This window comes from Aptenodytes patagonicus, chromosome 4 (genome assembly GCF_965638725.1).
Source record: "Aptenodytes patagonicus chromosome 4, bAptPat1.pri.cur, whole genome shotgun sequence".
NCBI lineage: Eukaryota > Metazoa > Chordata > Aves > Sphenisciformes > Spheniscidae > Aptenodytes > Aptenodytes patagonicus.
In genome coordinates, this window is record NC_134952.1 from 3757395 (window position 1) to 3782656 (window position 25262).

The 25262-nt window shown below is 38.1% G+C and overlaps 1 protein-coding gene across 2 annotated transcripts in view; it reads left to right on the forward strand.

Moving 5' to 3' along the window:
- The window catches only part of CTNNA2 (catenin alpha 2), a 548499-nt gene that overhangs the window by 52915 nt on the left and 470322 nt on the right, over positions 1 to 25262 (forward strand). For both annotated transcript variants that reach the window (XM_076335695.1, XM_076335693.1), the window contains exon 2: positions 11162 to 11268. In XM_076335695.1, coding sequence (XP_076191810.1) covers positions 11167 to 11268 — 102 coding nt within the window. In that variant the 5' untranslated portion in view covers positions 11162 to 11166. The remainder of the gene's footprint in view (positions 1 to 11161; positions 11269 to 25262) is intronic.

Genomic DNA, 25262 nt, shown 5'->3' on the forward strand with positions numbered 1-25262 from the left:
CCTACTTTTCCCATTGTTTTGTGAGAGGTTGATGTTGGGTTGACAGCCTTACTCTGAGATTGTTCCATCTTCGAATTTTAAACAAAGGCACAAGTTTTTTTTCCTACTCTTCTGGAATGTCTTCAGTACTCTGCATTTTAAGGAAAAATAAGGAAAAATCAGAATTAGTCCAACAGTATAATAGATTAAAGAGAGAGGACAGGTGTTAGGAGCTGTGGTCTCTCTCTATAACTTAGATTTTTTTTTCCCAAAATTGTGTGTAGGTTTTTAGAGAAACAGCTACTTTTTAAAAAATTGTTTTCATTAAGCGTGTCATCTGCACTGTTAATGGCTTTGCATGCCATCTTTTACATTAGGAATTGTATGTTTTCTCCGATTGTCCACATTACTTATTTCCTTTTGAAAAAAGGACTGTTCTGAATAGGAAACACAGACCTTTATTATCTTTAATTAAATTAATTCCTTTGAGAATATAATGGTGATGTGATTCTTATGCCACATTGTATTTCTGGACTAGCAACACTACAGCAAATCCTGCGAACGCACAGCTGGGGAAGATAGAAGTTTTTGGATATCATCATGGATGGCTATCTATGCATTGTGCTTTATTTAAAACATCCATCAGCATAAGAATAACATCAGGAAAAGTTTCAGTAATAAGAGATCAAGCAGAGTTAAGCAATTTAGTTGTTGTTCTTAAAACTTATTTCCATCATTACAGTTTTTTACTTTGTCCTTTTTTTGGATTAGTGGAACAGTGGTAAATAATTGTGGAATGGTACATGTGGCTTCTATCAGATTATGAGGCCTATTCTGAATGGGCTTCCTAGGGATAGAGCAACTTTCTTTAACATGTTTAAAGAAAGAGCAGATTTAATGAACGTGAGGTTAGATGATAAATTTGTCTAAGATTTTTAGAAACTTCTCAGAGGCAGCTGATGAACAGATTGACAAATGCAGATACCAGCAACGAGACAATGTGTGCATCTAGAAGTTGGAGGGAATGTTCCGAAAGGTTATTAATGGCCCTTAATATTAATTGCTGAGGAAAATGTCAACGGTACTCCCACAGGGCTTTGTTTGAAAACAGTCCTGTTTAATGTGTTAATTATGGAGTTGGAAAATGGAACAGCTCTTTTGCCATAGTATGGAAGCTTGTAGACTTTACAAGGGCAAGGGGAGATTGTTGTCATCCAGTATGTCACAGTGAAACTGTACAAGCTTTGGGCTGGTTGTATCTGTAGTTCAGATAACGAAAAGATTCTGTTCAGTGCAGGAAAATAGTGTTGCATCTGAGGAACAAGAGCAAAAACCTCTTAATTAAAATAATTAGTAGTTAGATAATTTAAAGCTTAATGAAGGAGAAAGACTTGTAGAGATGATACTAGCAGTATTGCTACTGTACTGAAACTAGCAGGGAAATAGTCGTCTTAAAAAGCCAACCAAACCAAAAAAGCGCAAAAAGCCCTAAAGCTTTGACTCTGCATAGGAGAAAATGGAAATTGTTGCATTTGAAGGTAGCAATGGTTGATCCTGTGGAATAAAGAGTTCTCTTTCAGACAAATGAAGAAAAGCTGCAGGGAAATACAGAGGTAAGGTTAATTGTAGCTTCCAAGTATGAGGAATTGTAAATAGGATACTTTCAGTGAAAGGATGACCCGCACGTGCAGAAGCAGAAGCTTGCAAAGTCATGGTTAGAGCCAAGTTCAAGAACTTTTTTTGAAGAACTGTTGGAATTTAAGGTATAAATTCTGTGTTGCAAGGGGAGCAAACATGCATTAGTTTAAACTAAAGATGCTTAACACTCCTCTGCTCTTGTAAAATGTAAACTGGTATTACTAATGGCAGTTTAATACAGTGAATAAAAATAATGAGGGTAAGTAGATTTAGTGAATAAAAATTTAATATTTTTTTTTTAGTGAATAAAAGTTTAGTATTTTTTTTTCTGCAAGATGTGAGATTAATGTTTTCTTAAGAAGGAACAGAACTTGAAAAAAGTTTTTAAAAGTTATGCTTTTATTACTAAAAAGGAGGGTCATTTATGTAAAGTGACTGTATCTACAGTGACCTAAATGTCTTATAAAGGTATTACTTTGCTATATGTAGAAATTTGCAGTCGTTTTGGGGGAAGTATGATGGAGAGAGAATGCAGAGCATCGGATCTGCAGCAAGGACCTGAGTTAAAATCATTTGGTTTTCCTGGGCTTGCAATATGATCCTATATGAACCAGCATCCCAGCAGCAGTGAGCTCAGAGGCTTTGATCACGTCCAGAACTCTGTGAGAAGACTTTTATTAGGAGGCACTGAAGAGCTGTGTGAATACAGAGCGCTTTGTGAAAAAATCTTCCTTTGTACAGAAGTGACTTGGCAATCTTGCTGGGGCTTGGGTTCCCTTTTGGTATAGGTTCCTTAAAATCTTCAATTTCATTAAGCATTTTAAGAAACTCCCCTACCTTGACAGTAAAAGTTTTTTAGTGCACAAAAGCATGCTCTTATGAATAATGCAAGATAAATTATGTGAATGTAGGAATTTTATGTATGGCTGTTTAAAACAGCTTTCAAACATTTTCATTGCTTACTTATCTTGGAGTAAATTACCTTTCACATCAAGCAATTCTACTCCTAATGTTTGAGCAAACAAATGTGAATTTCCCCCTATTTTTCATCCTTCCTATTGTCCTGGTTTCGGCAGGGATAGAGTTAATTTCCTTCCCAGTAGCTGGTACAGTGCTGTGGTTTGGATTTAGGATGAGAACAATGTTGATAACGCACCGATGTTTTAGTTGTTGCTGAGCAGTGCTTATACTAGCCAAGGACTTTTCAGCTTCCCATGCTCTACCGACTGAGAAGGCTGGAGGTGCACAAGAAGCTGGGAGGGGGCACAGCCAGGACAGCTGACCCCAACTGGCCAGAGGAACATTCCATACCATGGGACGTCGTGCTCAGTACCTAAACTGGGGGAAAGCTGGCCGGGGGGGCTGCTGCTCGGGGCCTGGCTGGGCATCGGTCGGCAGGTGGTGAGCAATTGCATTGTGCGTCACTTGCTTTGTGTATTATTATTATTATTATTACATTATTATTATTTTATTTCAATGATTAAACTGTTTTTATCTCAATCCACGAGTTTTTCTCACTTGTGCTCTTCCAATTCTCTCCCTCATCCCATGGGGGGCAGGGACAGTGGGCGGGCGGCTGTGTGGTGCTCAGTTGCCAACTGAGGTTAAACCATGACACTTACTGTTAGCCTTCCCAAAATCAGCAGGCTACTCATGGAGAACCAACCATTAGATTTTTAGGTGTTTTAAGAATTGGGTATTGTATCTAACATCCTCCTAGAGTGAGGATCTTCTGCGTAGTAAACTCCACCTGAGAACTGAATTCATAGTCCAGCTTCTTGTCCCGGTGTCTACAGATTGTCCTCAGAATCATATTATTGTTTGTCTAAACCTTCTGAAATGGCCCTCTGAGGGACTGGATGCAGCTCAAAGGTGTGCTGGACCAAAGGGAATGTAGGTTTGTACAACCACTGCCACATTGTGGTACCACGTTCCTCAGGGCCATCTCAGGCAATGCTGATGTGAGAGCCCAAACAGATAGTCAATCTGTAGCTGTAGATGTGTGAGCCTTTAAAGTAGAATTATTTTTCTAAGATATATACTAGATAAAAACAATTTAGACATTGCACACAGCTAGGCTTTGCCCAGAATTTTGAAGTATATTATCATTGTTTTTAATTACAGCAGAAGAGGAAGCAGGTCGTGCGGGTGGGTGTAGGTGGAGCCTTTCTGTTACGCTGACCCTTACACTGCAGTTGCCACTTTCCCTGTGAGTTCTTCATGGCCTCTTTGATTTCTGAAGGCAATTTTGCCTTCCGCCTCAGTCAGGTCTTGGTGTAGGCAGTTGCCTCCAAGACTGAGCTGGTTAATGTGACTGAAAAGTGTGAATGACTCAGCCATCGCCTTTTTATAGCTTTCCTGTTTCTGTGTCAGGGCACTCCATGGTCACCGTCCCACTGGTTTTGTTACCAAGGTAATCCTCCCCTTGTCAAGGCCTTTTTCCTCCTTTACTTAATGGTTTATTGACTAGAAGTCTGGGTTTGCATAATGGGCTGCTTCCATTTAAGAACTTTGTTTTGTTGAGGCCAGACCAGAATCTCAACCCAACATGGAGGTGGAGGGTTAGCAGAAGGGGAGAAGGCTGTGAATCCAAAAGGAAGTTGAGAGCTTTGAAAAGCTCAAATTAAAAATTCCCAGCGTGGTTAAGCTTGGGAGTGGGGCCTAAAGGTTTATTTTGGCTTGTTTTTTCCTGCCGAAGTTTTAGGAAAGAAGAGAGAAGAGTCACATTTATGAAACAAAATAAGTATGTCAAAAACTTGTTCAAACATGCGGAGACAGACGTTCCTCCGAACCATCCTGCTCCATCTTTTTTCTTTTTTTTTCTTTTTTCCCCTCTTTCTTTCTTCTTTCTCCTTTTTTTAAGCAAAGTGATGGGAACAGCCCACGTCAACTCTGATCATTTCAGCCAGATCTGCTGGAGGCTGTACTGGGCTGTCATTGACTAATGATAGGTGCTTTTATCTGTAGAAAGGGATGTTCTCTATTCCCTTTTCCATTGCTCTTTTACTCCTCAATGTTAGTCTCTATCCTCTTAGCATTTTCCCTTTATTTCCCTTCTTTGCAATTGTTATGCGCTCATTTTATTGTCTCTGCTTGTATTCTTGTATTAGTAGAGACAGAGAATGGGCAAATGGATTGAGAATAGTGTTGGAAACCAGGCTTCCTTGAATATCAGAGCTCTTGCAACAGCACTTAACGTTGCTCAAGTCAGATCACAATCTACGTCTGCATTGCTCAATACTGCAGATAAACATAAGGTAACAGCAGAATCTCAGCTATATATACCACCAGGTATCACTGCAGTCCTCTGCCAGCCAGATCAGCCAAGAGGTGGGATTTCTAGGACTGTGTGCGTTGCTAGTATTTCTAATATCTGAGCTAGTTTGTCCTGTGCTCCAGCCTTCCCTGTACCTGTATGAGGTAATTCAGAGCCAGCCTGCGCTTCTCTGATGTCACGCTGTTATACTCTGTAGGCATACTCAAGGATAAAACCATTCAAGTATTTAGATTTCTAGCTCCCAGTGAAGCACATAAATGCATCTGTGAAGTCAGTCAGAATTTTTCTATATCTGTCTCAAGTGATTGTGTATCCTGCTGTAAGGAATTCCATATTCTTCACATAAGCCTGTCTCCATGTAGAGAGGTGGTTGTTTTGACATGGTTCTCAATCTAAGGATGCAAACCAAGAAAGCACAGACTGTCTGTCGTTCAGTTTCTCAGTCATCTTAAACCAGTTTGTGTCCGTGCTGCTGCTGAAAAGGCAGCCCTGTCCTCCCCTTCAGCTCTGCTGCCGTATTCAGAGCTTTGCTTGTTGCTGGTGCTCGTGTGGCTCTGGAGTTAGGCAGGGAACTGAAAACTCATTTTTCTTCTGTAGGATTAGTTAATGTTCAACCAGGTTATGTTCTTGATGGAATTTACAGCACTGGTACAAAGTGCAAAGGATAGAAACATGCAGAAAGCTCTGCACTGGCCTCTCAGCTGTGGAAGATAAGATTGGTTTAAAGCATGTGGAAGTGCCCCATTAATCTGGACATGTGGACTATAAGCCAAGATGATAATTGATGTGGGAGAATAATTTTTAAAGCATACTTCTTTTAATAGTCCATATAAATCTCTTGAAGCATTAGGGCTATTATAAATTTAATATTTGGAAATGAGGGCTAAATTATTTTGCCTTTTGCATCCTCTCAATTTACTGACTTTCTACCTTGCTGGACATCTTTCTTTCTCATCAATGAAGATCTTTTTTTGCCTTCCAGTAGCAAATATACTGTGGGAAGTACAGACTTGTGCTGCGAGTATTGTCAATCTAGTATTGCCACCCAATTAATCTTATGGATTTGCTATGAATCAGGTAGAATGGGTTTTTACTTTATTCAGTATGAAATGTTTAGCATCTGTCTTTCATGTCTGCAGTGTTCTGCATTGCAGATGTGAACTGGACTAACAACTAGAGGCCTGCTCTTGGCAGGCAATGCTTATATTTCTAAAAATTTATCAGTTTGCTTCAGTGAACGTTGCTTTAGCTCATTTAGAGTTAAAATATTTTTACGGTTGCATTTAAGTTGCAGCATAGAAATGAGATGCGCTGTCACTTGCGAGCAGTTTATGGCCATCAGAATGTACATTTGTGTAAGTCGCAAGGAAAGCGGGACTATTGTGGAGGAAAACTATGCTGTAGAGTGACAGACAAACAAGTAAGTTCATGTGCAGAATATTTTGTTTTTGTGGAAGGTTCCAAACAGTAAAATTCTGCAGTTTGAAAAGGTTGGTGATAAGGGTGGTTGTGGGGTTAGATTTTTGGTGACTGTTACATTAACGAAGAATTCCAATGGCACAGTTAGATTTTGGCTATAACATAAGAATTCACTCTAATGAATTGTTGACTAAAGTAAATACTTATTTTCTTCACAGATAGGCTTTGAAGACAGACTGCCTAAACAAAAGTTCACCTTGAATAATAGTTACCGGACTGGGTAGAGGCGTTTCTGTTTTGCTGTATTTAGGAAAAGCTAAAAGCTTAAAACAAGAGATGGACATATTTTGGCACATGTTCTAGGAAGAGAAAGTACAGTTAGGCAATCAAATTCATTAAATATATTCTTGAAAAGGTGTGGAGCTAGTTTCAGGATTAGGACTGCAATCATCTGTATACTTCGAAGTATTATTAACAGTGCTATTAACTTACTTTCCTTATTTGATAATAACAAATTTCAAATTCAAACTTAATAATCACATGTTGCCAGTTGATAATATACGTGAACAGCAGAGAATAAGTTTCACTGAAACTTTCTGCTAAAAATGTTTTCTTAAATCTGCAATCATAAAAACACCATGTGAATTTTAATTCAATGAGATTTACCCCAAAGAGCCATCAGTACATGTTTCTAAATTACAGAGGTTGGAACTCAGACGAGAAACCTAGTTTCACATTTTGAAGAAAGAAGAAGAATGGATTGTTATCCAAGTACGTTGCTGAGTATTTAAAAAATGACAATAAGTTGGAAACTCGACGGGAAAGCAAAAAAATTAAGCTACTTAAGAAAACAGTGGATATCAGTCTAGTCTAGAAGGTTATAGGAAAGGAGATCTCTTTTACTTATGGCTACTACTTTTTTCTTTTATCATGATACACTTTTATGTTTATATGAAAAATGTTATGGGATGCCATTATCCTCTGCTCACATGGGTTATCTTCCTCACAGGTACTGCACAACCACAAGCCATGTGTAAGCTATGAAGCAATTTATGTTTTCAGTGAAGTACTTAAAGCTAATTGTTTGGGGAGTATTTTGTCAAATAGTCGTAAGATACGGTTAGCATCCTTTCCTTTATCCAACCGAGCAGTCCCCGTTTACCTGTTCAGTCTAGGAAGATTGTTGTAGAAATGGCAAGGAAGAAATATTCCATCTTCTCATATACATACACTTGCACAGGTAACTTCTTTTTAGTCTTTTGTCATTTAAAATTGCTATTGTGATAGCTGGAAAAATGTTGAGGAAAATGCACTAATTTGACTTTTTAATTTTACTTATTTGCTTTTGTGGGGTAGATTTTACTGCAAATGAAAAATGTTCTTACAGGTTTTAATTGAGGCTTTCTTTTGTATGTATCTTTTTATAGTTGAAAGCATTGCTCACCCTTTCATATTGAATTTTTGTATTTCTTAGTAAAGGTTGAAACTGGGTAGTATTTGGATTGAAACAACTGATCATCCAGGTTGTCTTTTGTGTCACCTGTACAATTGCCATCCACTGAAATTAGTTTGCTTTTGTAGGCTTTGGACTATGTTACAGCTTTGAATATATTTTTGTATAATGAGAGGTGTATGTTTGAGTACCCATGTTAATAGTGAGGAAAAGTGCATGCTTATTAAAAAGAAAGAAACTGTATTTGACACATTTAAAAGCACCATAACTCATAAATTATTGACTATAGAATAATTGTCTACTTAAAACTTACTTTCTGAATACAGAGGCCAACTGGAATACAGTTGGAATACAATACTTACTTTTTGAATACAGCAACCATCTTTTTTATAAAAAGGAAACAGGTTCTGAAAGGTGATTAAACATTGTCTGTTGGAAAAATGAGAATAGCTCCCACATTAACCATGTTTACAGCAACTAGAAACTTGTCTCATAGTTTTCTTTAATCTCATGTATGGATGTTTTTAGCGTTGTAAAACATGAAGCCTAATGATTTTTTGCAGACGAGTAGAAACTGAATAATAGCAATTTTAGCACACACCAGATATTATCAGATAATTCTGCTACCAAATGTCTGCAAATGAGAGGATACTGAGGGCTGTTTTTATATGTGATTTATAAATACATTGATTAGGGCGTTCTGATACGCCTCTCTTTTTGAACAAGTATTATAAGTTGTCTGCTAGTAATACAGTGAAAATTTTTTGCAGGCTGTGAATGAATTTTGCACAGACTTTCTAGCCTGTTAGTTTTGAGTGATAGTAATTAGTCGAGACATTCTCCTGAATAAAGCAGTAGAACTTATTTTGTATATACTAGATAATGTTGCTAAGTACTGAATAAGTACTTATTGAATTAAGCTTTATGAAGTGGATTGTTATTCAAGGAGCAATAGCTGAACTTCTTTTGATTCTGGTCACTGAATTGTTTGGGTGTTTTTTGTATTAGTGAAATTAGCTTGTCAGTTAAACATAGCTTTCTGGAGAAAACAATTTTAAACATTCGGGATATACAGAGGGCTTGATTTGGATCTCACTTATGCAGTGTACAATATGATATTATTGGTTTGTCTTTCCCTGCTAGAGTTCTCATAGTGTTCTAGGGATATGGGACTTTTATTTTTTTATTTTAATTTTAAAATAAAGGGAAATATTTAAACCAGAATTATTTAAAATGAACATTTTTTTCATCACATTTTTCTGTGTCTCCTTTTTTTTTGTATGGACAAGCTAGTTTGCATGTGGCATTGCTTGTCACCAAATACTTATATCACTTTCCAGCTCTATGAGGTGCATTGTATGTCTCTTACAACCTGATGGCTGGATTTTTCTGTATTTGGAATTTCAAAAATGAATTCAACTCTCTTGAAAATTTCATGAAAACCTGAAATGGCAAATAAAATGACAGCAACTTGCAGTTGCCTTTGTTTTAGGCCTTGTTTAAGCTTTTAAGCCTAAGATGGTCTGGAGAATCCTTTTTGTTTTTAAATGAGTACTGCTATTTTTGGTGCAAAATTAAGAAATCCTGAATACTTTGGGGAAGTTTTACTCAAAGAGCTGAACAGGCTTGTTGAATTTGTTGTATTCCATGTGTTGGTGGGTTGACCTTGGCTGGCTGCCAGGTGCCCACCAAGCCGCTTTTTCACTCCCCTTCCTCAACAGGACGGGGGAGAAAATAGGATGAAAACCTCATAGGTGGACATAAAGACAGGGCAATCACTTACCAATTACCATCACGGGAAAACAGACTTGACTTGTGGAAAATTAATTTAAGTTATTGCTAATTAAAATAGAGTTGGATCATGAGGAAAAAAAAGACAAAATCTAAACCACCTTCCCCCACCCTCACTTTTTTCCCAGTCTCAACATCACTCCTTCACTCCTCACTCTTCTACTTCCTTGCCTTTCCCGCCCCGAGTGGCGCAGAGGGGTCGGGGAATGGGGGTTGCAGTGAGTTCATAACGCTTCATTCTCTGCTGCTCCTTCCTCACACTTTTCCCCTGCTCCAGTGTGGGTTCTCTCCATGGGCTGCAGTCCTTCAGGATAAAGCTGCTCCTGCGTGCGCTCTCCTCGGGCTGCAGTTCCTTCAGGACATCTCCATCTGCTGTGGCATTGGGTTCTCCATGGCCTGCAGTAATACCTGCTCCACACCTCCAGTGTGGTGCTCCATGAGCTGCAGGGAAATACCTGCAGGGGAATCTCTGTTCCGGCGCCTGGAGCACCTCCTCCTCCTCCTTTTCTGACCTCGGGATTTGCAGGAGTGTTTATCACACTTTCTTTACATCACTACTCATGCTGCCAGGCAGCATTTTGCCCTTTCTTAAATGTGATTTCCCAGTGGTGCCACCAGCATTACTGACGGGCTCAACTGTGTCCTGTGATGGGTCCATGCTATATCCAGCATGGGGCAGCCTCTGGCCTCTTCTGACAGAGCCCACCCTGCAGCCCCCCGCTACCAAAACCTTACCACGTACACCCAATACAACATGCAGCATGATAGTGTATCTATTCTTAAGGGTATAGAAGAGAAAAAATTTCTGAATATAAATGTTTAAGCACTCAGTGGATGTGACAGTGGTGCACTTGGGTGTTCTCGGGAGTAGAGGAACATGAGCAAGATTACGGAGAAGTATTTTATATGTGAACGGGAGCAGTTTTATTGGGTCTGGCTGAGGCGGAGTTAATTTTCCCCATAGCAGCCCTCATAGTGCTGTGCTTTGTATTGGTATCTAGAAAGGTGTTGATAACACACCAGTGTTTTGGCTACTGCTGAGCAGTGCTCCACAGCATCAAGGCTGTCTCTCCAACATTCCCCCCTCACCAGTAGGCTGGGGGTGGGCAAGATCTTGGGAGGGAACATAGCCAGGACAGCTGACCCCAACTGACCAAAGGGATATTCCATACCATATGACATCTGCTCAGCAATAAAAGCTAAGAGAAAGGGGGAGGAGGGGGGGCATTCGTTATTATGACATTTGTCTTCTGGAGCAACCGCTATGCATATTGAAGGCCTACATCCCGGGAAGTGGCTGGACATTGCCTGCTGATTGGAAGTAGAGAATAAATCTTTTGTTCTCCTTTGCTTCCATGTGCGGCCTTTGCTTTTGCTTTATTAAACTGTCTTTATCTTGACCCATGAGTTTTTTCCATCTTACTTTCTACCCTCCCTGTCCTGCTGAGGAGGGGAGTGATAGAGTGGCTTGGTGGACACCTGGCATCCAGCCAACGTCAAGCCACCACAACAGCATATATGCTATTCTTTAAATAAATTATATGCAATATTTGGTTATTACACTAATAATATTCATGGATATTGTGTCATTTTTTCTGTTCTAGGGAGTATGACTTCTGCAACATCACCTATCATTTTGAAATGGGACCCCAAAAGTTTGGAAATAAGGACTCTCACAGTAGAGAGGCTATTGGAGCCACTTGTTACCCAGGCAAGTATTTTTGATTTGTTTTGCTTCTTCCTTTAGCCTGATGCTATATTTACTCATTTTATGTAGTTATCTTAATAATCTTTGATAATAAAAACTTGAACAGTTTTTGTTCATGATCTCTAGTGGAAAGCTCTGTTTAAATACATCTAGAAGTTCATAGAATCATAGAATAGTTTGTGTTGGAAGGGACCTCTAAAGGTCATCTAGTCCAACCCCCCTGCCGTGGGCAGGGACATCTTCAACTAGATCAGGTTGCTCACAGCCCCATCCAACCCAACCTGGAATGTTTCCAGGGATGGGGCATTCACCACCTCTCTGGGAAACCTGTGCCAGTGCTTCACCACCCTCAGCGTCAAAAATTTCTGCCTTAGATCTAGTCTCAATCTCCCCCCCTTTAGTTTCAAACCATTCCCCCTTGTCCTGTCACAACAGGCCCTGCTCAAAAGTTTGCTGCCATCTTTTTTGTAAGCCCCCTTGAAGTACTGATAGGCTGCAAGAAGGTCTCCCCGAAGCCTTCTCTTCTCCAGGCTGAACAACCCCAACTCTCTCAGCCTTTCTTCATAGCAGAGCTGTTCCATCCCCCTGATCATTTTCGTGACCCTCCTCTGGACCCGCTCCAACAGGTCCATGTCTTTCTTATGCTGAGGGCTGCAGAGCTGGACGCAGTGCTCCGGGGGGGTCTCACCAGAGCAGAGCAGAGGGGCAGAATCCCCTCCCTCGACCTGCTGGCCACGCTGCTTTGGATGCAGCCCAGGATACGATTGGCCTTCTGGGCTGTAAGTGCACATTGCTGGCTCATGTCCAGCTTTTCACCCACCAGTACCCCCAAGTCCTTCTCGGCAGGGCTGCTCTCAATCCCTTCATCCCCCAGCCTGGATTGATACCGGGGGTTGCCCCGACGCAGGTGCAGGACCCTGCACTTGGCCTTCTTAAACCTCATGAGGTTCACAGGGGCCCGCTTCTCGAGCTTGTCCAGGTCCTTCTGGATGGCATCCCATCCCTCAGGCGTGTCGACCGCATCACTCAGCTTGGTGTCATCTGCAAACTTGCTGAGGGTGCACTCGATCCCACTGTCTATGTCATTGATGAAGATATTGAACAGTACCGGTCCCAATACGGACCCCTGCGGGATGCCACTCGTCACCAGTCTCCATCTGGATGTTGAACCGTTGACCACTACCCTCTGGATGCGACCATCTAACCAATTTCTCACCCACCAGACAGTTCTTGTTCTAAATAATTTATAGTTTCCAAGTATGAGCAGGAATACAGTAGCAACAACTGTTTAGTTATGTTTGTCTTTTAAAAGCAGATTAGAAATTTATGAAACAGTTAATTTAAGATAGGGATCTGACTGAGCACATTGTCTTAGTTTGTTATTATACCATGGAAGACAGGTTCACATTAAAAACAAACAAAACCATTGAACCAAATTAAAGAAACTATTAAAACCTGTTTCATTTCATGCTGTGATTGATTAGGAGTGTATGCTCAACCATTTACCTTTCAACTGAGTAAAATTTGCTACTAGCAGCTAAGACTTTTGGCCAGTGGTCTAAAAAGAGCAAGATGAAAGTGATGCAAGATAACATGTATAATGTATCTATTAGTTGTATCCAGCTTTTAACCAGATATAGACCGGTTTCTTTATTGTTGGAGAAAATCTTTGTATTTCTATGCATATCACGTTTCCTGTGTCTGTAGAAATTTACACGTGCTGTGAGTGCGTGGACAGGGGCAGGAGCTGTGCGGTCCAGAGAAATATGGCAGTAGACACCAAACTTCTGTCACCGTCAGCGTGATTTGCTGAGTCCGTGGTCTGGTGCCTTTCTGTCCCTGAGTGCCATTAATAATGGGAAGCTGGTCACATAATTTTATCCTGGTAAGCTTCAAGATGGGTTGCTCCGTTATTTAAAATACACACAAGTAGTTTTTCTTCTAGGAATGCTCATTATATCAAAAATGAATGCCAGCTAACCCTATCTGTCCATCCACCTATTACTAACAATTTTCTTGTAGACATTGTGGATCCTGAGATTGGTCTGCTGGATGGAAATGTAGGCCCTCTTTTGAGTGTGAGACCAGACTTGACGTTTCTGTTTTCAGAATAAAACAGAGATAAAATATAAATCGCTACTTCTTTAATTCTTTAATTAAGACATCCAAAATGATGTCTTTGTATGGTTCCTATGCTCCTTACAGTTGAGTCACTTTCCAGAGAAATTACACCTATTCCTCTTTCTTTGTTTTTGAAAAAAATTACGGTATCTTTCTACAAATTATTCTGGACATGAAAGTCTCTAACTAAGTACACAACTTTACAGTTTTATTTTCCAACACCTTGCCCAGAAAAGAGAATACATCAGCCAAGAATTGAAAGTACCATTGTGGTTTCACAGTTTCTCAAGTTCCTTGGATTAACTTTTGGTTTAGCTAGATTTATGTTTGATAGCACACCTCAACAAATGTAAATAAAGAAATTACAAGTTGAACTACAGGACATGGATTTCTTCAATGGTGGAAACTAAGATGCCCAAGATCCTTACCTTTGTATTTTCATGAGGAACAATGCATTTCTATTTTAGCAGTGTGTCAAGAAGACTAGAGAAAATAAGGTGCAGTCAAGAGGGGGTAGAGAAATGTTGGGCTCTTGTTTTATTCAACATTTATGAATATTTCCGTTCTGATTTCTTCATTTCATAGGTTTCTAGATTGTATGGATATATATAAAAAAAACCCCACCTTTTTGAACACGTAATTCAATTTCTTGTATTAGAGAAATAAGTGGTTTTACTTATTTTCCTCTACTTTGAATCCAATAAAGTATGTTTGACTAATGCATGTTTTTGTGAGCCGCACAAACATAATCACGAAAGCTTCAAGTGATGAGAAATGTGCTACCTTCAGATTGTGTTTATCTGTTGCATTTATAGCTTAAGTTATTCAGTTGCTCTTTTCTGTGTTTTTCTCAGATAAGTTAACGATCATCCCAGTTTAAAGGCTTTTCTTTCTTCTGCTTAAAATTGCATATACAGTCTGGTCAAGTCAAGAATTAGTATCTTGTTTATCTCTGTTTGGGCTTCGATTGCAATCTGCCTATGCAGTGACAACCTCCACAAGATACCATGTGCACATTCCACATGCAAAGATTTGGAACTCCTTAAAAAGTTTCAAAGTACTTTCCTTCCTAAAGAGAACATGTAATTTGAAAGTTTATCTTGGCAAGTAAATAAATACTTAAATATTTAATCCCTGTTCAGTTTGAACTCTGAAGTCCACTGTAGATTCATAAGAGCTGCTTAACACAGAAATCATAGAGATGTAAAGTTCTTCCATAAGTCGTTAAAAATAGTTCACTGGATAGGAGAGAGAGATTTAATGGCCACAAAATGCAACAGAACCGTGCTGCCCAAGTTCCTGAGCAACCTGATCTAACTTTGAAGGCAGCCCTACTTTGGCCAGGAGTTTGGAATAGATGATATCCTGAGGTCCCGTACAGCCAAAATTTAGCTGATTCTGTGATTTCTAGCACTACCAAGACAAATCCATGTTTTATTTTGGCATTCATACTTGAATATTTAGAGTATCCTCTTGTTCTCCAAGCTGTGTATCATTTTGGAGAATGCTTGAAAAACCAGAAATGGTTGTACCCAAGTCTTTGGGCTCCACAAATGCTAATCAAGCCTTTTGTGTGTGTGTGTGTGTGCGCGTGTGTGTGTATTTAGACTCTGAACTCAGTGTATGTATAGGCACATGAATGACAGATTTTCAAATGGTGGCGCATCCACTGATTTCTACTGAAATTTTGGGGAGTGATACAGAAACGCAATGTGGACTTGAAAAAGAATGCCTCAGTAAGTCAGGAGAACAGTGCATTAAAACTGAATTTTAGACAAGCTTATTAGTGTTCCAGATGAGAAAATATGGATAACCTATGAATTGATTTAGACGAAATTATGAGACAGGAAGGTTGTCTGAGCTGGAGGCAAAAAAAAAAAAAAAATCCATTAACTGATGATGAGAACACATTAGAAATGACAGAATTGCATTTATTCTAGGAAACCCTGAACTTTCTCTGGCTGTCAGAGACGTAAGAGTATTGGAGCTTGCTGGGGTACCCATTTTCCCAGTGCTTGTTGTCATGTTTAAAGAGTAACAGATATGCCCTGCCATGTCTTTTATCACATCACTATTATTGAGATTTTATAAGAAATGTGTGATTGAAAAATTTATTAGAATTTCTGTTCTCAACAATATTGAATATAATAATTGAAATACATTTCTTTTCTCTGGCTTCAATGTCACAATTAGCTAAAAGAAGGTGGTAATTGTATTTATTGCTATTTTTGTTTTCTGAGAGTTTATAACAGTTAATCTTTTTTACTATAACTCTTATAATTTTTAATTCTGTGAAATTGTTATAAGGAAATGTATAACTAAGATATATCCTCAAGGGATACTGACTCTTATTCTCACCTTCATGCATAGTAACCAAAATGAATTACAATTCTACTTGTCAGACTGTGGATGGTTTTCATAAGAAAAAAGAATTACATTTTTAGGAATGGCTTAACTGCCATTACCTGATATTTTATATGTAGCTGGAAAATAGTGCTTGTGCAGGTTGCCCATAAGGACTCAGGGGATACCTTTTTTGTTTCTGGTGGTTTTGCATAATAATTAAATACAAATATGAATACAAGTTATATATGTTAAAGAGAGAAAAAAAAAACCTACCATAAATACCCAACCATAAACCAGCAACATTAATGCAATTGTTTTTTGGAAAAACACCAAAAATACTCATGTGTGAACACATGGATGAAAAGATGAAGGAGTTGTGTATCATTTTTGAAGATAAGATTTTCTCTTTTGATGAGATTTCAATTTTCTAGTGTCAACCTGTGGTGGTTCTTGGTAGTTTTTCCTAGTTATTTTAAATAGCAGTGTGGCTGTTTTACAAATGTACCTTTATTACCAGAGCCAGGTAGCAGTTGTGCTTTTTAGGATCTTTAAATTTTTGGACTATTATGTATGATTTCAGACTTGTAACAATAACAGAAATAATAGTGAGTGTTCTTGTTGCAGATTTTTCATGACTGATTGTTTTCCTTCAGTATGACACATTTTTGTCCTTCTGGAACAAATTGTCTGGAAGAGACAATTCTGAATTGCAGTGCATGTTTTGGGTTTTTTTTTCCCAGTAAATTTAAGATGCCCGTTATAGTAGCTTAGAATGAAAGAAATAATATGTTGTAAGGCAGACAAAAATCATTGAATAATGATTTTGCATTTTTTTCATATATAGTATCACTCAGTAAAATTAAGTAACCTATATCTATAAAATAAACAAGTAATAAGATAAAATTCCAAATAGTTTTAATTAGTGCGATTTATTTAGAAAAATCAGAATAATTATGGCTGATGTTATACTTCATGATTTCTTCTCAAAGAACTTGTACCTAATCTAATCCCTTGTGCAGTTTATTTGGAAAATGGACTGATTTCTATGTTGCTATGAGAAACGTAAATAAATTCCCAACCATTCCAGTTAATCAGATATTATTTATATTCAGCGAACCTTGTTTTTATTGCGTTTGAACCCTAAATTTGGTGTGCTAACTAATCTCCATGGGAAATATATTATTGATTATTATTGTCAAGGAGCTGCATCTGAACCGCACCTATGCACATACACATGCAGGTTTTCTCTTGGAGGGTTTGTGAACATGTATGCATGTTTCAGACAATTTTGAGAAAACCAGTAACAGGTACTGGAGCACTGTATGCCTGATACACATGTTCCATTTATGTTAGTAATTGTGTAGAATTTTTGAGCAATTTCTCTATTTGATATCTGGATTCAGCTGAAGTCATCTTCAAGACAGACCTAAGGGAAAATTAATTATAAAGGCTTATTTTTTTTTTTCTTTATTCGAGCTTAATTCAGCTGTACAATAAGGTCAATATTTTTTTAATTTTTTTTCTACTTGAGCAGTACTTTTTTCCCAATTGTGAAGTTTAGTTTCTGTTTAAGCTGTTTCGATCAGAACGCTCCCAGATCTGTGGCGTTTCTGGGAGTGTGGGAGGTCACGCTGCACATCAGTCTTTTCTGGCATGGGCTAATTACGTGATGGCCATTCGTGTCAGGGAGTCGAAGCCAAATCCTATCAGAAAATGAATTTGGAATTTTTCTTTTCTAACTAAAACTGAACTTTAAATATTACCTATGAAGTTATTTTGTTGAATAGGAATAGAATCCACCTTACTTTCTCCAACATTATGCTATGTGTTGCTTAAAATAATTTCTGAACTAAAAACTAGCAGGTGCTTACTTACTTCAGGGTGCTTTTTTCATCCAGTAGATTCTGCAAGAAACATCTGCTGCAGTCTGGCTGTCACTGTTACTTCTTTGCCATCGGAGTCACTAACATCTGTGCCTCTCTGCCAGCTCTAGTTGGGATCTTCTCAGTATGGAGACTTTTTGTGCTGGCTAAGAGAACCTTTAATTAAATTTTATTTTTTCGATTTTTATTCTCCCTTGCTTGAAAACTGTAGACTATTTATAGTACGTAGTGTCCTGTAAGGTCTGGACCTTGTCAGTCTATGCTTCCCAGTGATTTTATTCACTGTTTAAAGGTGGTTGTGTATGTGTTTGTACTTCTGAGTTTATGCGTGTGAAGATTAGCATTTGCTGGGGGAGAACAAAGATTCAGGAGAGCTTTAGATCTCATCCGTTACTCCCATGTTCTGTTTTTATGGAATAATGGTGCTTAATCTCAGAGCAATGAAGCACGATGGCTACTTTTTCTTCTCTTCTGCCACACAAGCTGATATGGAGAGATGGTGAGAAAATTCGTTATTGGTGTATCATAGCTGGAAATGCAAGTTATGCTGAGACTATCATAGGTGTGCAGTAAATGGTGACTGACAAAGCTTATGGCTAAAATGTACCTACTCTACTGTGTAATTCTTTGTATTAAATGCTAGATTTTCCGTCCATTGAGAAACTCTTCGATTTTGTTCATCATTAGCAAATTATTAGTGGTTCAGGGTTACCAGAAAGTGTTTTTGACTTTGTGGTATGGACAAAACCATTTTCATCTCAATTTAACTTTAAAAAAAAAAAAAAAAAAAAGCTTTTACTGCTTTGACTCTTCAGTCTGAGAGGTAGCAACCTTATAAAGTGGGTTTGCTGTGTCCCAGTATGGCATCAATATATCCAAGTGCAATGAGTAAGTTCTGAGGAGGAATTTGCTGGATGTCTGTGCAAATACCGTGAATAAATAAACTATCTGACTTGATGCAGTTGTGTAGGTTGTGTCATGGCCTTGACCATTATATGAGCAGAAGGTGCTCTTTTCCACCTACAGAGCTGATCTCTTCCCACAAATTGAGATCTACCTGTATTCTTGAAGTTGGACTCTCTTTGGGTCCAGGCTTCTGATGTCTTCTCATCAAAGCCAAACCAAGAGGAGAGACACGAGGAATAAATATGTTTCTAATGACAAGAAGTCATACACCATGTAGAAACACAGCTTTATGTAGACTGTGCACACTAATGTAACCCCCCAACCCCAAACCTCATTGCTTAGCTAGCAGGGATGCCAGCTGTCTTTGCAAAGAACCTGAGTTTTAACTTCAGGAGAGAGAGAACTGCTGAAATCATGGCTGATTAGAGTGTAATCATAATGGGGCTAGTGTCTTAACTGAAAAGAAATATAATACATAAACAACAAGAAAAGACAGCTGAATATCAAGCTAGAGTAAACATTGAGAAGTTTTGTTGGTATTTCCAGTTGCGGATCTATTGCAAGAATGAATGAATTGCAGTGGAGAGATCGGAGCGGGGGGAGCTGGATGAATTCTTCCTATAAGTGTAGGGCATTCATCAGGGAAGAATTAGTGCAAGCAATTGCATAGCTGAAATCTGGGAAAGTCCCTGCTACTGTCTTCATCCCGACTACTCCCTGGTATCCAGTGACAGGATGCGTGGGAATGGTTCAAAGCTGCACCACTGGAGGTTTAGACTGGACATTAGGAAGCATTTCTTTACCGAGAGGGTGGTCAAACACTGGAACAGACTTCCTAGAGAGCTGATCCATGCCCCAAACCTGTCGGTGTTTGGGGCATTTGGACAATGTCCTTAATAACATGCTTTAGCTTTTGGTCAGCCCTGAATTATTCAAGTAGTTGGACTAGATGATTGTTGTAGGTTCTTTCCAGCTGAAATAGTTCTGTTCTGTTCTGTTCTGTTCTGTTCTGTTCTGTTCTATTCTATTCTATTCTATTCTATTCTATTCTACTGAAATAGTACAGCCTGGAGTTTTGAAACTTGTCTAGCCGTTTTCCTAACTGTATTCTTTTCTTGCATATGGTTTTCTTGCAACTGTTTCATGGAATAGTTTTCAGAAAATGGTGTTCTTGCCTGGGATTTCCAAACTCTAAGCAAGAAGATCAAACTGATGTGAATAATTATTGTAATATCTTTCTTCTACTTGTGTCCTTGAAGATGTATAGCAAGATGCAGTGAAGCAGAGCTGAGCCTTTTTCTATCCTCAAACATACAACTCAGCAGGTTCTTAACAATCCTGTTGATTTAATTGGGGTCATCGCTGCAGAAGGGGAACATGTAAAGGTTTTGAGGGAAAATCGACTTTGGTTGCATTTTTAGTTGATTCTTTTCAGCTTGCTTGAAAAAGCAGTTTTATGTTTTGTTTTTTCAGAATATCTTGTGAGCTACACGTCACTTCCAAAAATTCTCACAATCAACAAATGTATTAGCAAATTACAGTCTTTTTATTTGATGTCAAAAATGCTAATTATAGCAGGATAGGTATATCAGCTTATGTTTTGAAAGGTGATTGCATAGATAATAGCCGGTGGCCTTCTTACAAAAGAAGTAATGGATTTTCATTTTGGCTGATAAGCAAATTCTTGTTGGTATCATAAACTTATACTTACTAAAAGTGTTTGCCACATTTTTTTCCAGTGGTTAAAATAAAAGACTTCAAAATTATTGCAGCAGATATAACTGCTAATATAATAATTTTTATAACTATAATAGTTCTAAGTCTAGGATTTTATTTGTAATGTAATTGAGTGCTTTAACAGGGGATTAACTTGAAAAAAAATTTTTTTAATATCACCAAATGTGAATCAAATGTATTAAAAATAATGTCAGTCACGTACTGTATGAGCAGGGCGTTGGTATGGTTTGTTAAGCAGCAATTTCAAAATAGCTATTATGATATCCAACTGAATGTGAGCTCATAGTAACAAAAGATAATATGATCCTTAAGTGGATCAGCTGGTGGGTATAAAGTAACTTTAGTGAGGCAGTATTATTGTTATAACATAGCATTAATGAGATTATTATTGGAAGGATTCCCCATTCCAAAAAAGATATTGACACATTGGAAGGAGATCAGAGAAGAATTATGTGAATGATTTGAGTTTTGTCTTTTAATGGCAGACTGAAGACTTTGGATGTATTTCATTTATACGCAGGCTTATCAATAAAAAGAAATTGTCTTAAATTGACTGGCAGTATAGATTTTTAAGACTATTTCTGGTAGTACTTACAGTGTAAATAATATTCTAGAATTAATTTAAGCTAAATTCAAATAAGGGATTCACACCCTGAAACTAAAACTCCCCAAATTAAACTGATATTCAGTAGGAATTTTGGAGTAAGTGCTTACAGAACTAGGCTGTAGTAAGTTAAGAGGTATTACGATCTTAAGCAGGATATGTTTATGTATGAGCAAAAAGTTTTCTTGTAGTGAAGGGTTTTTTTAATCTGACAAAATCCTGTGGCTGGAAACTGAAACAGTAAGTAAATATAAGCTTTAAATATCATACAAGCTGGAATAGTTCTCCTAGAATGGTGGACAACTCAGTGCTACCAGAATCTTTGATTAAAAACTGGATATATTTTTGAAGGACATGCTTTAGGTCTACCAGGAATTATAAAATCAGGAAAAGAATTACCAGAAGAAAAAAAAACTGCAATAATGGGACTTTATGAATCAGGGAGGAAGCAGGAGCAGGGTTGCTTGTTTTCTGTCATAGATCAGATTTGCCAGGAAAAAGAGAAAACAGATACACAACCTATGTGATTAAATATGTATGCTTCTAATGACTTCGGAAGCAATTTGGATATTAAAGTTTGTAATCCATCTCAGCTTCATTCGTGAGAATGATGTAAAAATCTTACTCGCTTTCTTATTTTTCATTAACTTAATTTGCTGTATGTCATCAATCTGTAAAAGTTAGAAAAGCTACAAAATAATCCTGATTACAAAAAGAATATGCTAATTACAAGATTTTGCTTTGAGGTGTTAATTAACCTAATTATAATAGATCCATGTTCTGAAAAGCAATGGCAATTTTTGTTCTATTTCCCTTCAATACATATTTCTGAAGATTGACTGATTTATTTGCTGTTCAAAGAATTCAGGGCATGGGTATGTGGATTCTTTTTTTTCTTTTTTTTTTTTCCTTCTTTCCTATGTTAATTTCTTTGGAATATTGATTCCGTTGGGTGTGCACCTTTCAATGGATCCAAATACATTTTGTTAGCGATCTTTGAATGTTTTATAAAATGCAATAGTATGGAACTAAAGAGATCTGAGCTTTTGGTGTATTTTAAAGAAGACATTGTTTTTCAGACAGAGAAATTTAGAAATGCATTGCAGTTTTGCCTTAAGCACGTGGTCTAAATTACCATATTTAGTTTCCTCCTTGCTAAATTAATTTTTAGTATCTTGTCCCACAACCTCATAAGTGGTTGGTGTTCTTGAATATTATGCGTCTGAGCAGCAAATGCTCAGATTGGGAAGAAATGTCCTCTTCTACTTGTCTCTTTCAATGGGATGATATTTTCCCCTTGATGTATTGAAGTTTCTCTCTTATTGAGTATGTTTCTATGTACTGCTACAGTTATTCAGTACTCATTGATGAGACTTCTCAAGCCTTTTACTGCTGTATAATGGGGTTATTAAGCACATGTAACTCAAGCTCAGTGTATTCAACACAGATGTGTTCAATATTGTACAGATGACCTTTAAAGAATACACAAGCAATATTGCTCTGCTGAGTAGAAATTTTCCTTTTTGTAGATATCTGTTTTTTGGAATAAGTCTTTTTTAAATCCTAAATGAAGTCAGTACTAGAATTTTCATTCTCATTTAGTTTATTGGGTCAGTGTGGAGCAAGGGACTAGTTGCTCAAATTTTCACTCTTGGCCGATAGCTAGCTCATAAATACAAGGGTATTTAGCAAAAAACCCACATAGTCCTAACAAAGTAGCCCTGACACGTTATTTTATGTGAGTATTTTTCTTTAGAAATTTGTTTTAAAGATGAAAATAGTTGGAATTGATTATACATACCCTTTTGAACCAAGAAATACAGCTTAATTTTAGCTTAAGAAACTGTTAGTGTGGAAGAGGATAAACCAAAAATAATTCCTCACCTGCTAAAAGTTACTGCAGAGAGGACTCTTCAGATTGCACTCAATCTGCTCTCCTTTTCCAAATCACCTGCCACAGCACTGATGTTTGGTATGTGTGGCTTAGCAGTGTCCTGTGCCGTGTCCCGTGCTCTGGGCTGCGCCCGACATGGTGGATCCCGGAGCAGAAGAGCTGTGGCAGAGCTCTGCGCTGCACCCAAACCGGGTCGGTGCCTCCTACTTGCCCACTGCTTGGTGGCAGCCTCATGCAGCCCCTTGCTCTGTCGTACAGCCATGGACACTTGGTAGTTGACCTGGGATCTTACACAGCTTTCACGTAACATGGCTCCTTTGACCGCTTCTCTTATCCTGTATCATCTGATCCAACACGTGAAGATTTTTCCACCTTTTGCCCCACCTTGAAAACTCTTGAAAACGTATGGCGTATTCAGCCCATGTTTCATTTTTCTATTTGTTTGCTTTTTCCCCCCAAACTTTATCTTACCTATCAGCATGCATTTGGGGTGGAAGGAGCTGGGAACAGATGAATCCTTGACTTTGTCTTCCCGACAGACCTGGCCATGTACTTTCTCGGGAGCACTTGTTGCACCAAATCCAGTTCTAGTGTAATTCCCTTCTCAAAGCAACAATCAGATTGGGAGTCAGTCAACCTTCCAAAGTTGGTTCATGATCCTTAGGGTGTACAACAATATACTGACCTTTCAGATTGTGAAATCACAAGCTAGCCCTGTGCTTGTGAGGATTGTTATTATTAGACGTGCACTTTCTTGTTCTAAGACCTTATCTGCTTGTACAAACGGTTAAACTGTAAGTTTTCAGAGAAGGATTTTGGAGAAATGAGATTTGCAGCAGGAATTAATTTTCCTGATTCATTTCATTTTGCTCTATAGTAATGAAAATGTATTGTATCTGCTTATGCTAATAGTAAGTTCTTTTATTAGAAGGTATTCATATAGAAGCATAATGAATCCAGTGTACTGAATGACTACTGAATACTGAGTTATTTCCAGGGGATATGTATTAACCTATTCAAATTTTCCCAGCGAATTACATATATCTCCACTCCGTAGTGCAGAATGATTAAGCTTTTACTACTCTGCTTGAAATACTTTAATTGCCAGGTAGTTTTTCACTTTTCTGAGAATTGATTGGCTCAAAAAACTTGAGGAAAATGACTGCATGAGGGACTGCATATATATATATATATACACACACACACCCCCCACACACATATATATGTGCATATATATAAAATGTATTTTTTCCTTCCTGTCTTCTACTCACTCCATATTCTTTTAATCTGCTTTCCTCATATGTTCCACCACATAAGAGATCTTTGAATGCTTCCACGAACCTGTAATAATGATATTTTTTATTTCTTTTTCAACGGAGGGACTCAGTGCTTTCACATATGTGAACTATGGTATTGTTGACTATTGGAATGTGATGGATTAAAAAAGTTTGTGGTAGTGTTTTTGTCCTTTATAGAAAAGGAAATGGGCTTTATTTGAGAAGTTTCTGTCTGACATGTCTGAAGTACTTGTTAGAGTAACTGAAAACATGCAGGTGTATTCTTGGTGTAGTACTGATTATGATCAGTTATTTCATTTTATAATGTGGTCCATGCCCTGTAAAGTAAGCTTTTCTTTATGAGCCACTTAAGTGAAGAAAAATTCACTGTCAAATAGATATCTTTATCTGGAAGTATCTGAATTCAGCAGCGTTCTAGCTTGTTTGTTCAAGATGTGTCTGGGTTACATCATTTATTTCCAACCAGAAATGAATGCCACTTTACAGACATGTCGTCTTATCCAGAGCATATTTTTAATTGCATTATTGCAGGTATCAAGAATTCAGGAAAGACAATGTAATTGTGTGTGTGTTTGGACACAGAACAAGAAAGTCCAGGCTGTGAGCTACGTCTGTCTGCTTCCCCACGTGGCAGACATATCAAGTTTCTATTTCCTTGCTAGCTTGCTTGGACAAGTAAGAAGGAGTTAGGAGTGTTAATTTCTATTTTCATATGTTGGTTGGTATCTCGTTGCTAGAGGCTTTCGGTCTCTTTGTTAGGGACTTTCCTGTGTTCCCGGCTTGGTTGCTTGGTTGCTTGGTTGCCTATGTCAGGTTTTCTTGGGTTCATCACATGCAGTAAAGCCAGGTAGAAAGCTGCAGTGCCGTATCATGGAGAGTGAAAAGCTGGTCTTCTGTTCTCAATCAAGGTAAAATTTAGGAGCCTCAGCACTTTATCAGATGTGCTTTATCATTGTTTCTCAGCCATTGTTCGTTTGGACCATTACTTGAAACTGAAAAGGCCAGACCTGGTTTTGAAGTATGCATACCTCCTAACATGACAGGCCACATATTTTTGTTATTAATATACCCTGTTACACAAATATTATAAATTCTTTGGGCAGAATGATTGAAGTTGTACATATTCCCATTTAGTGTCTGTCAGCTGTGTTGATAGATACATAACAGTAGTATAATATACAGAATGGACAGATGCAGCTCAAAGCTAT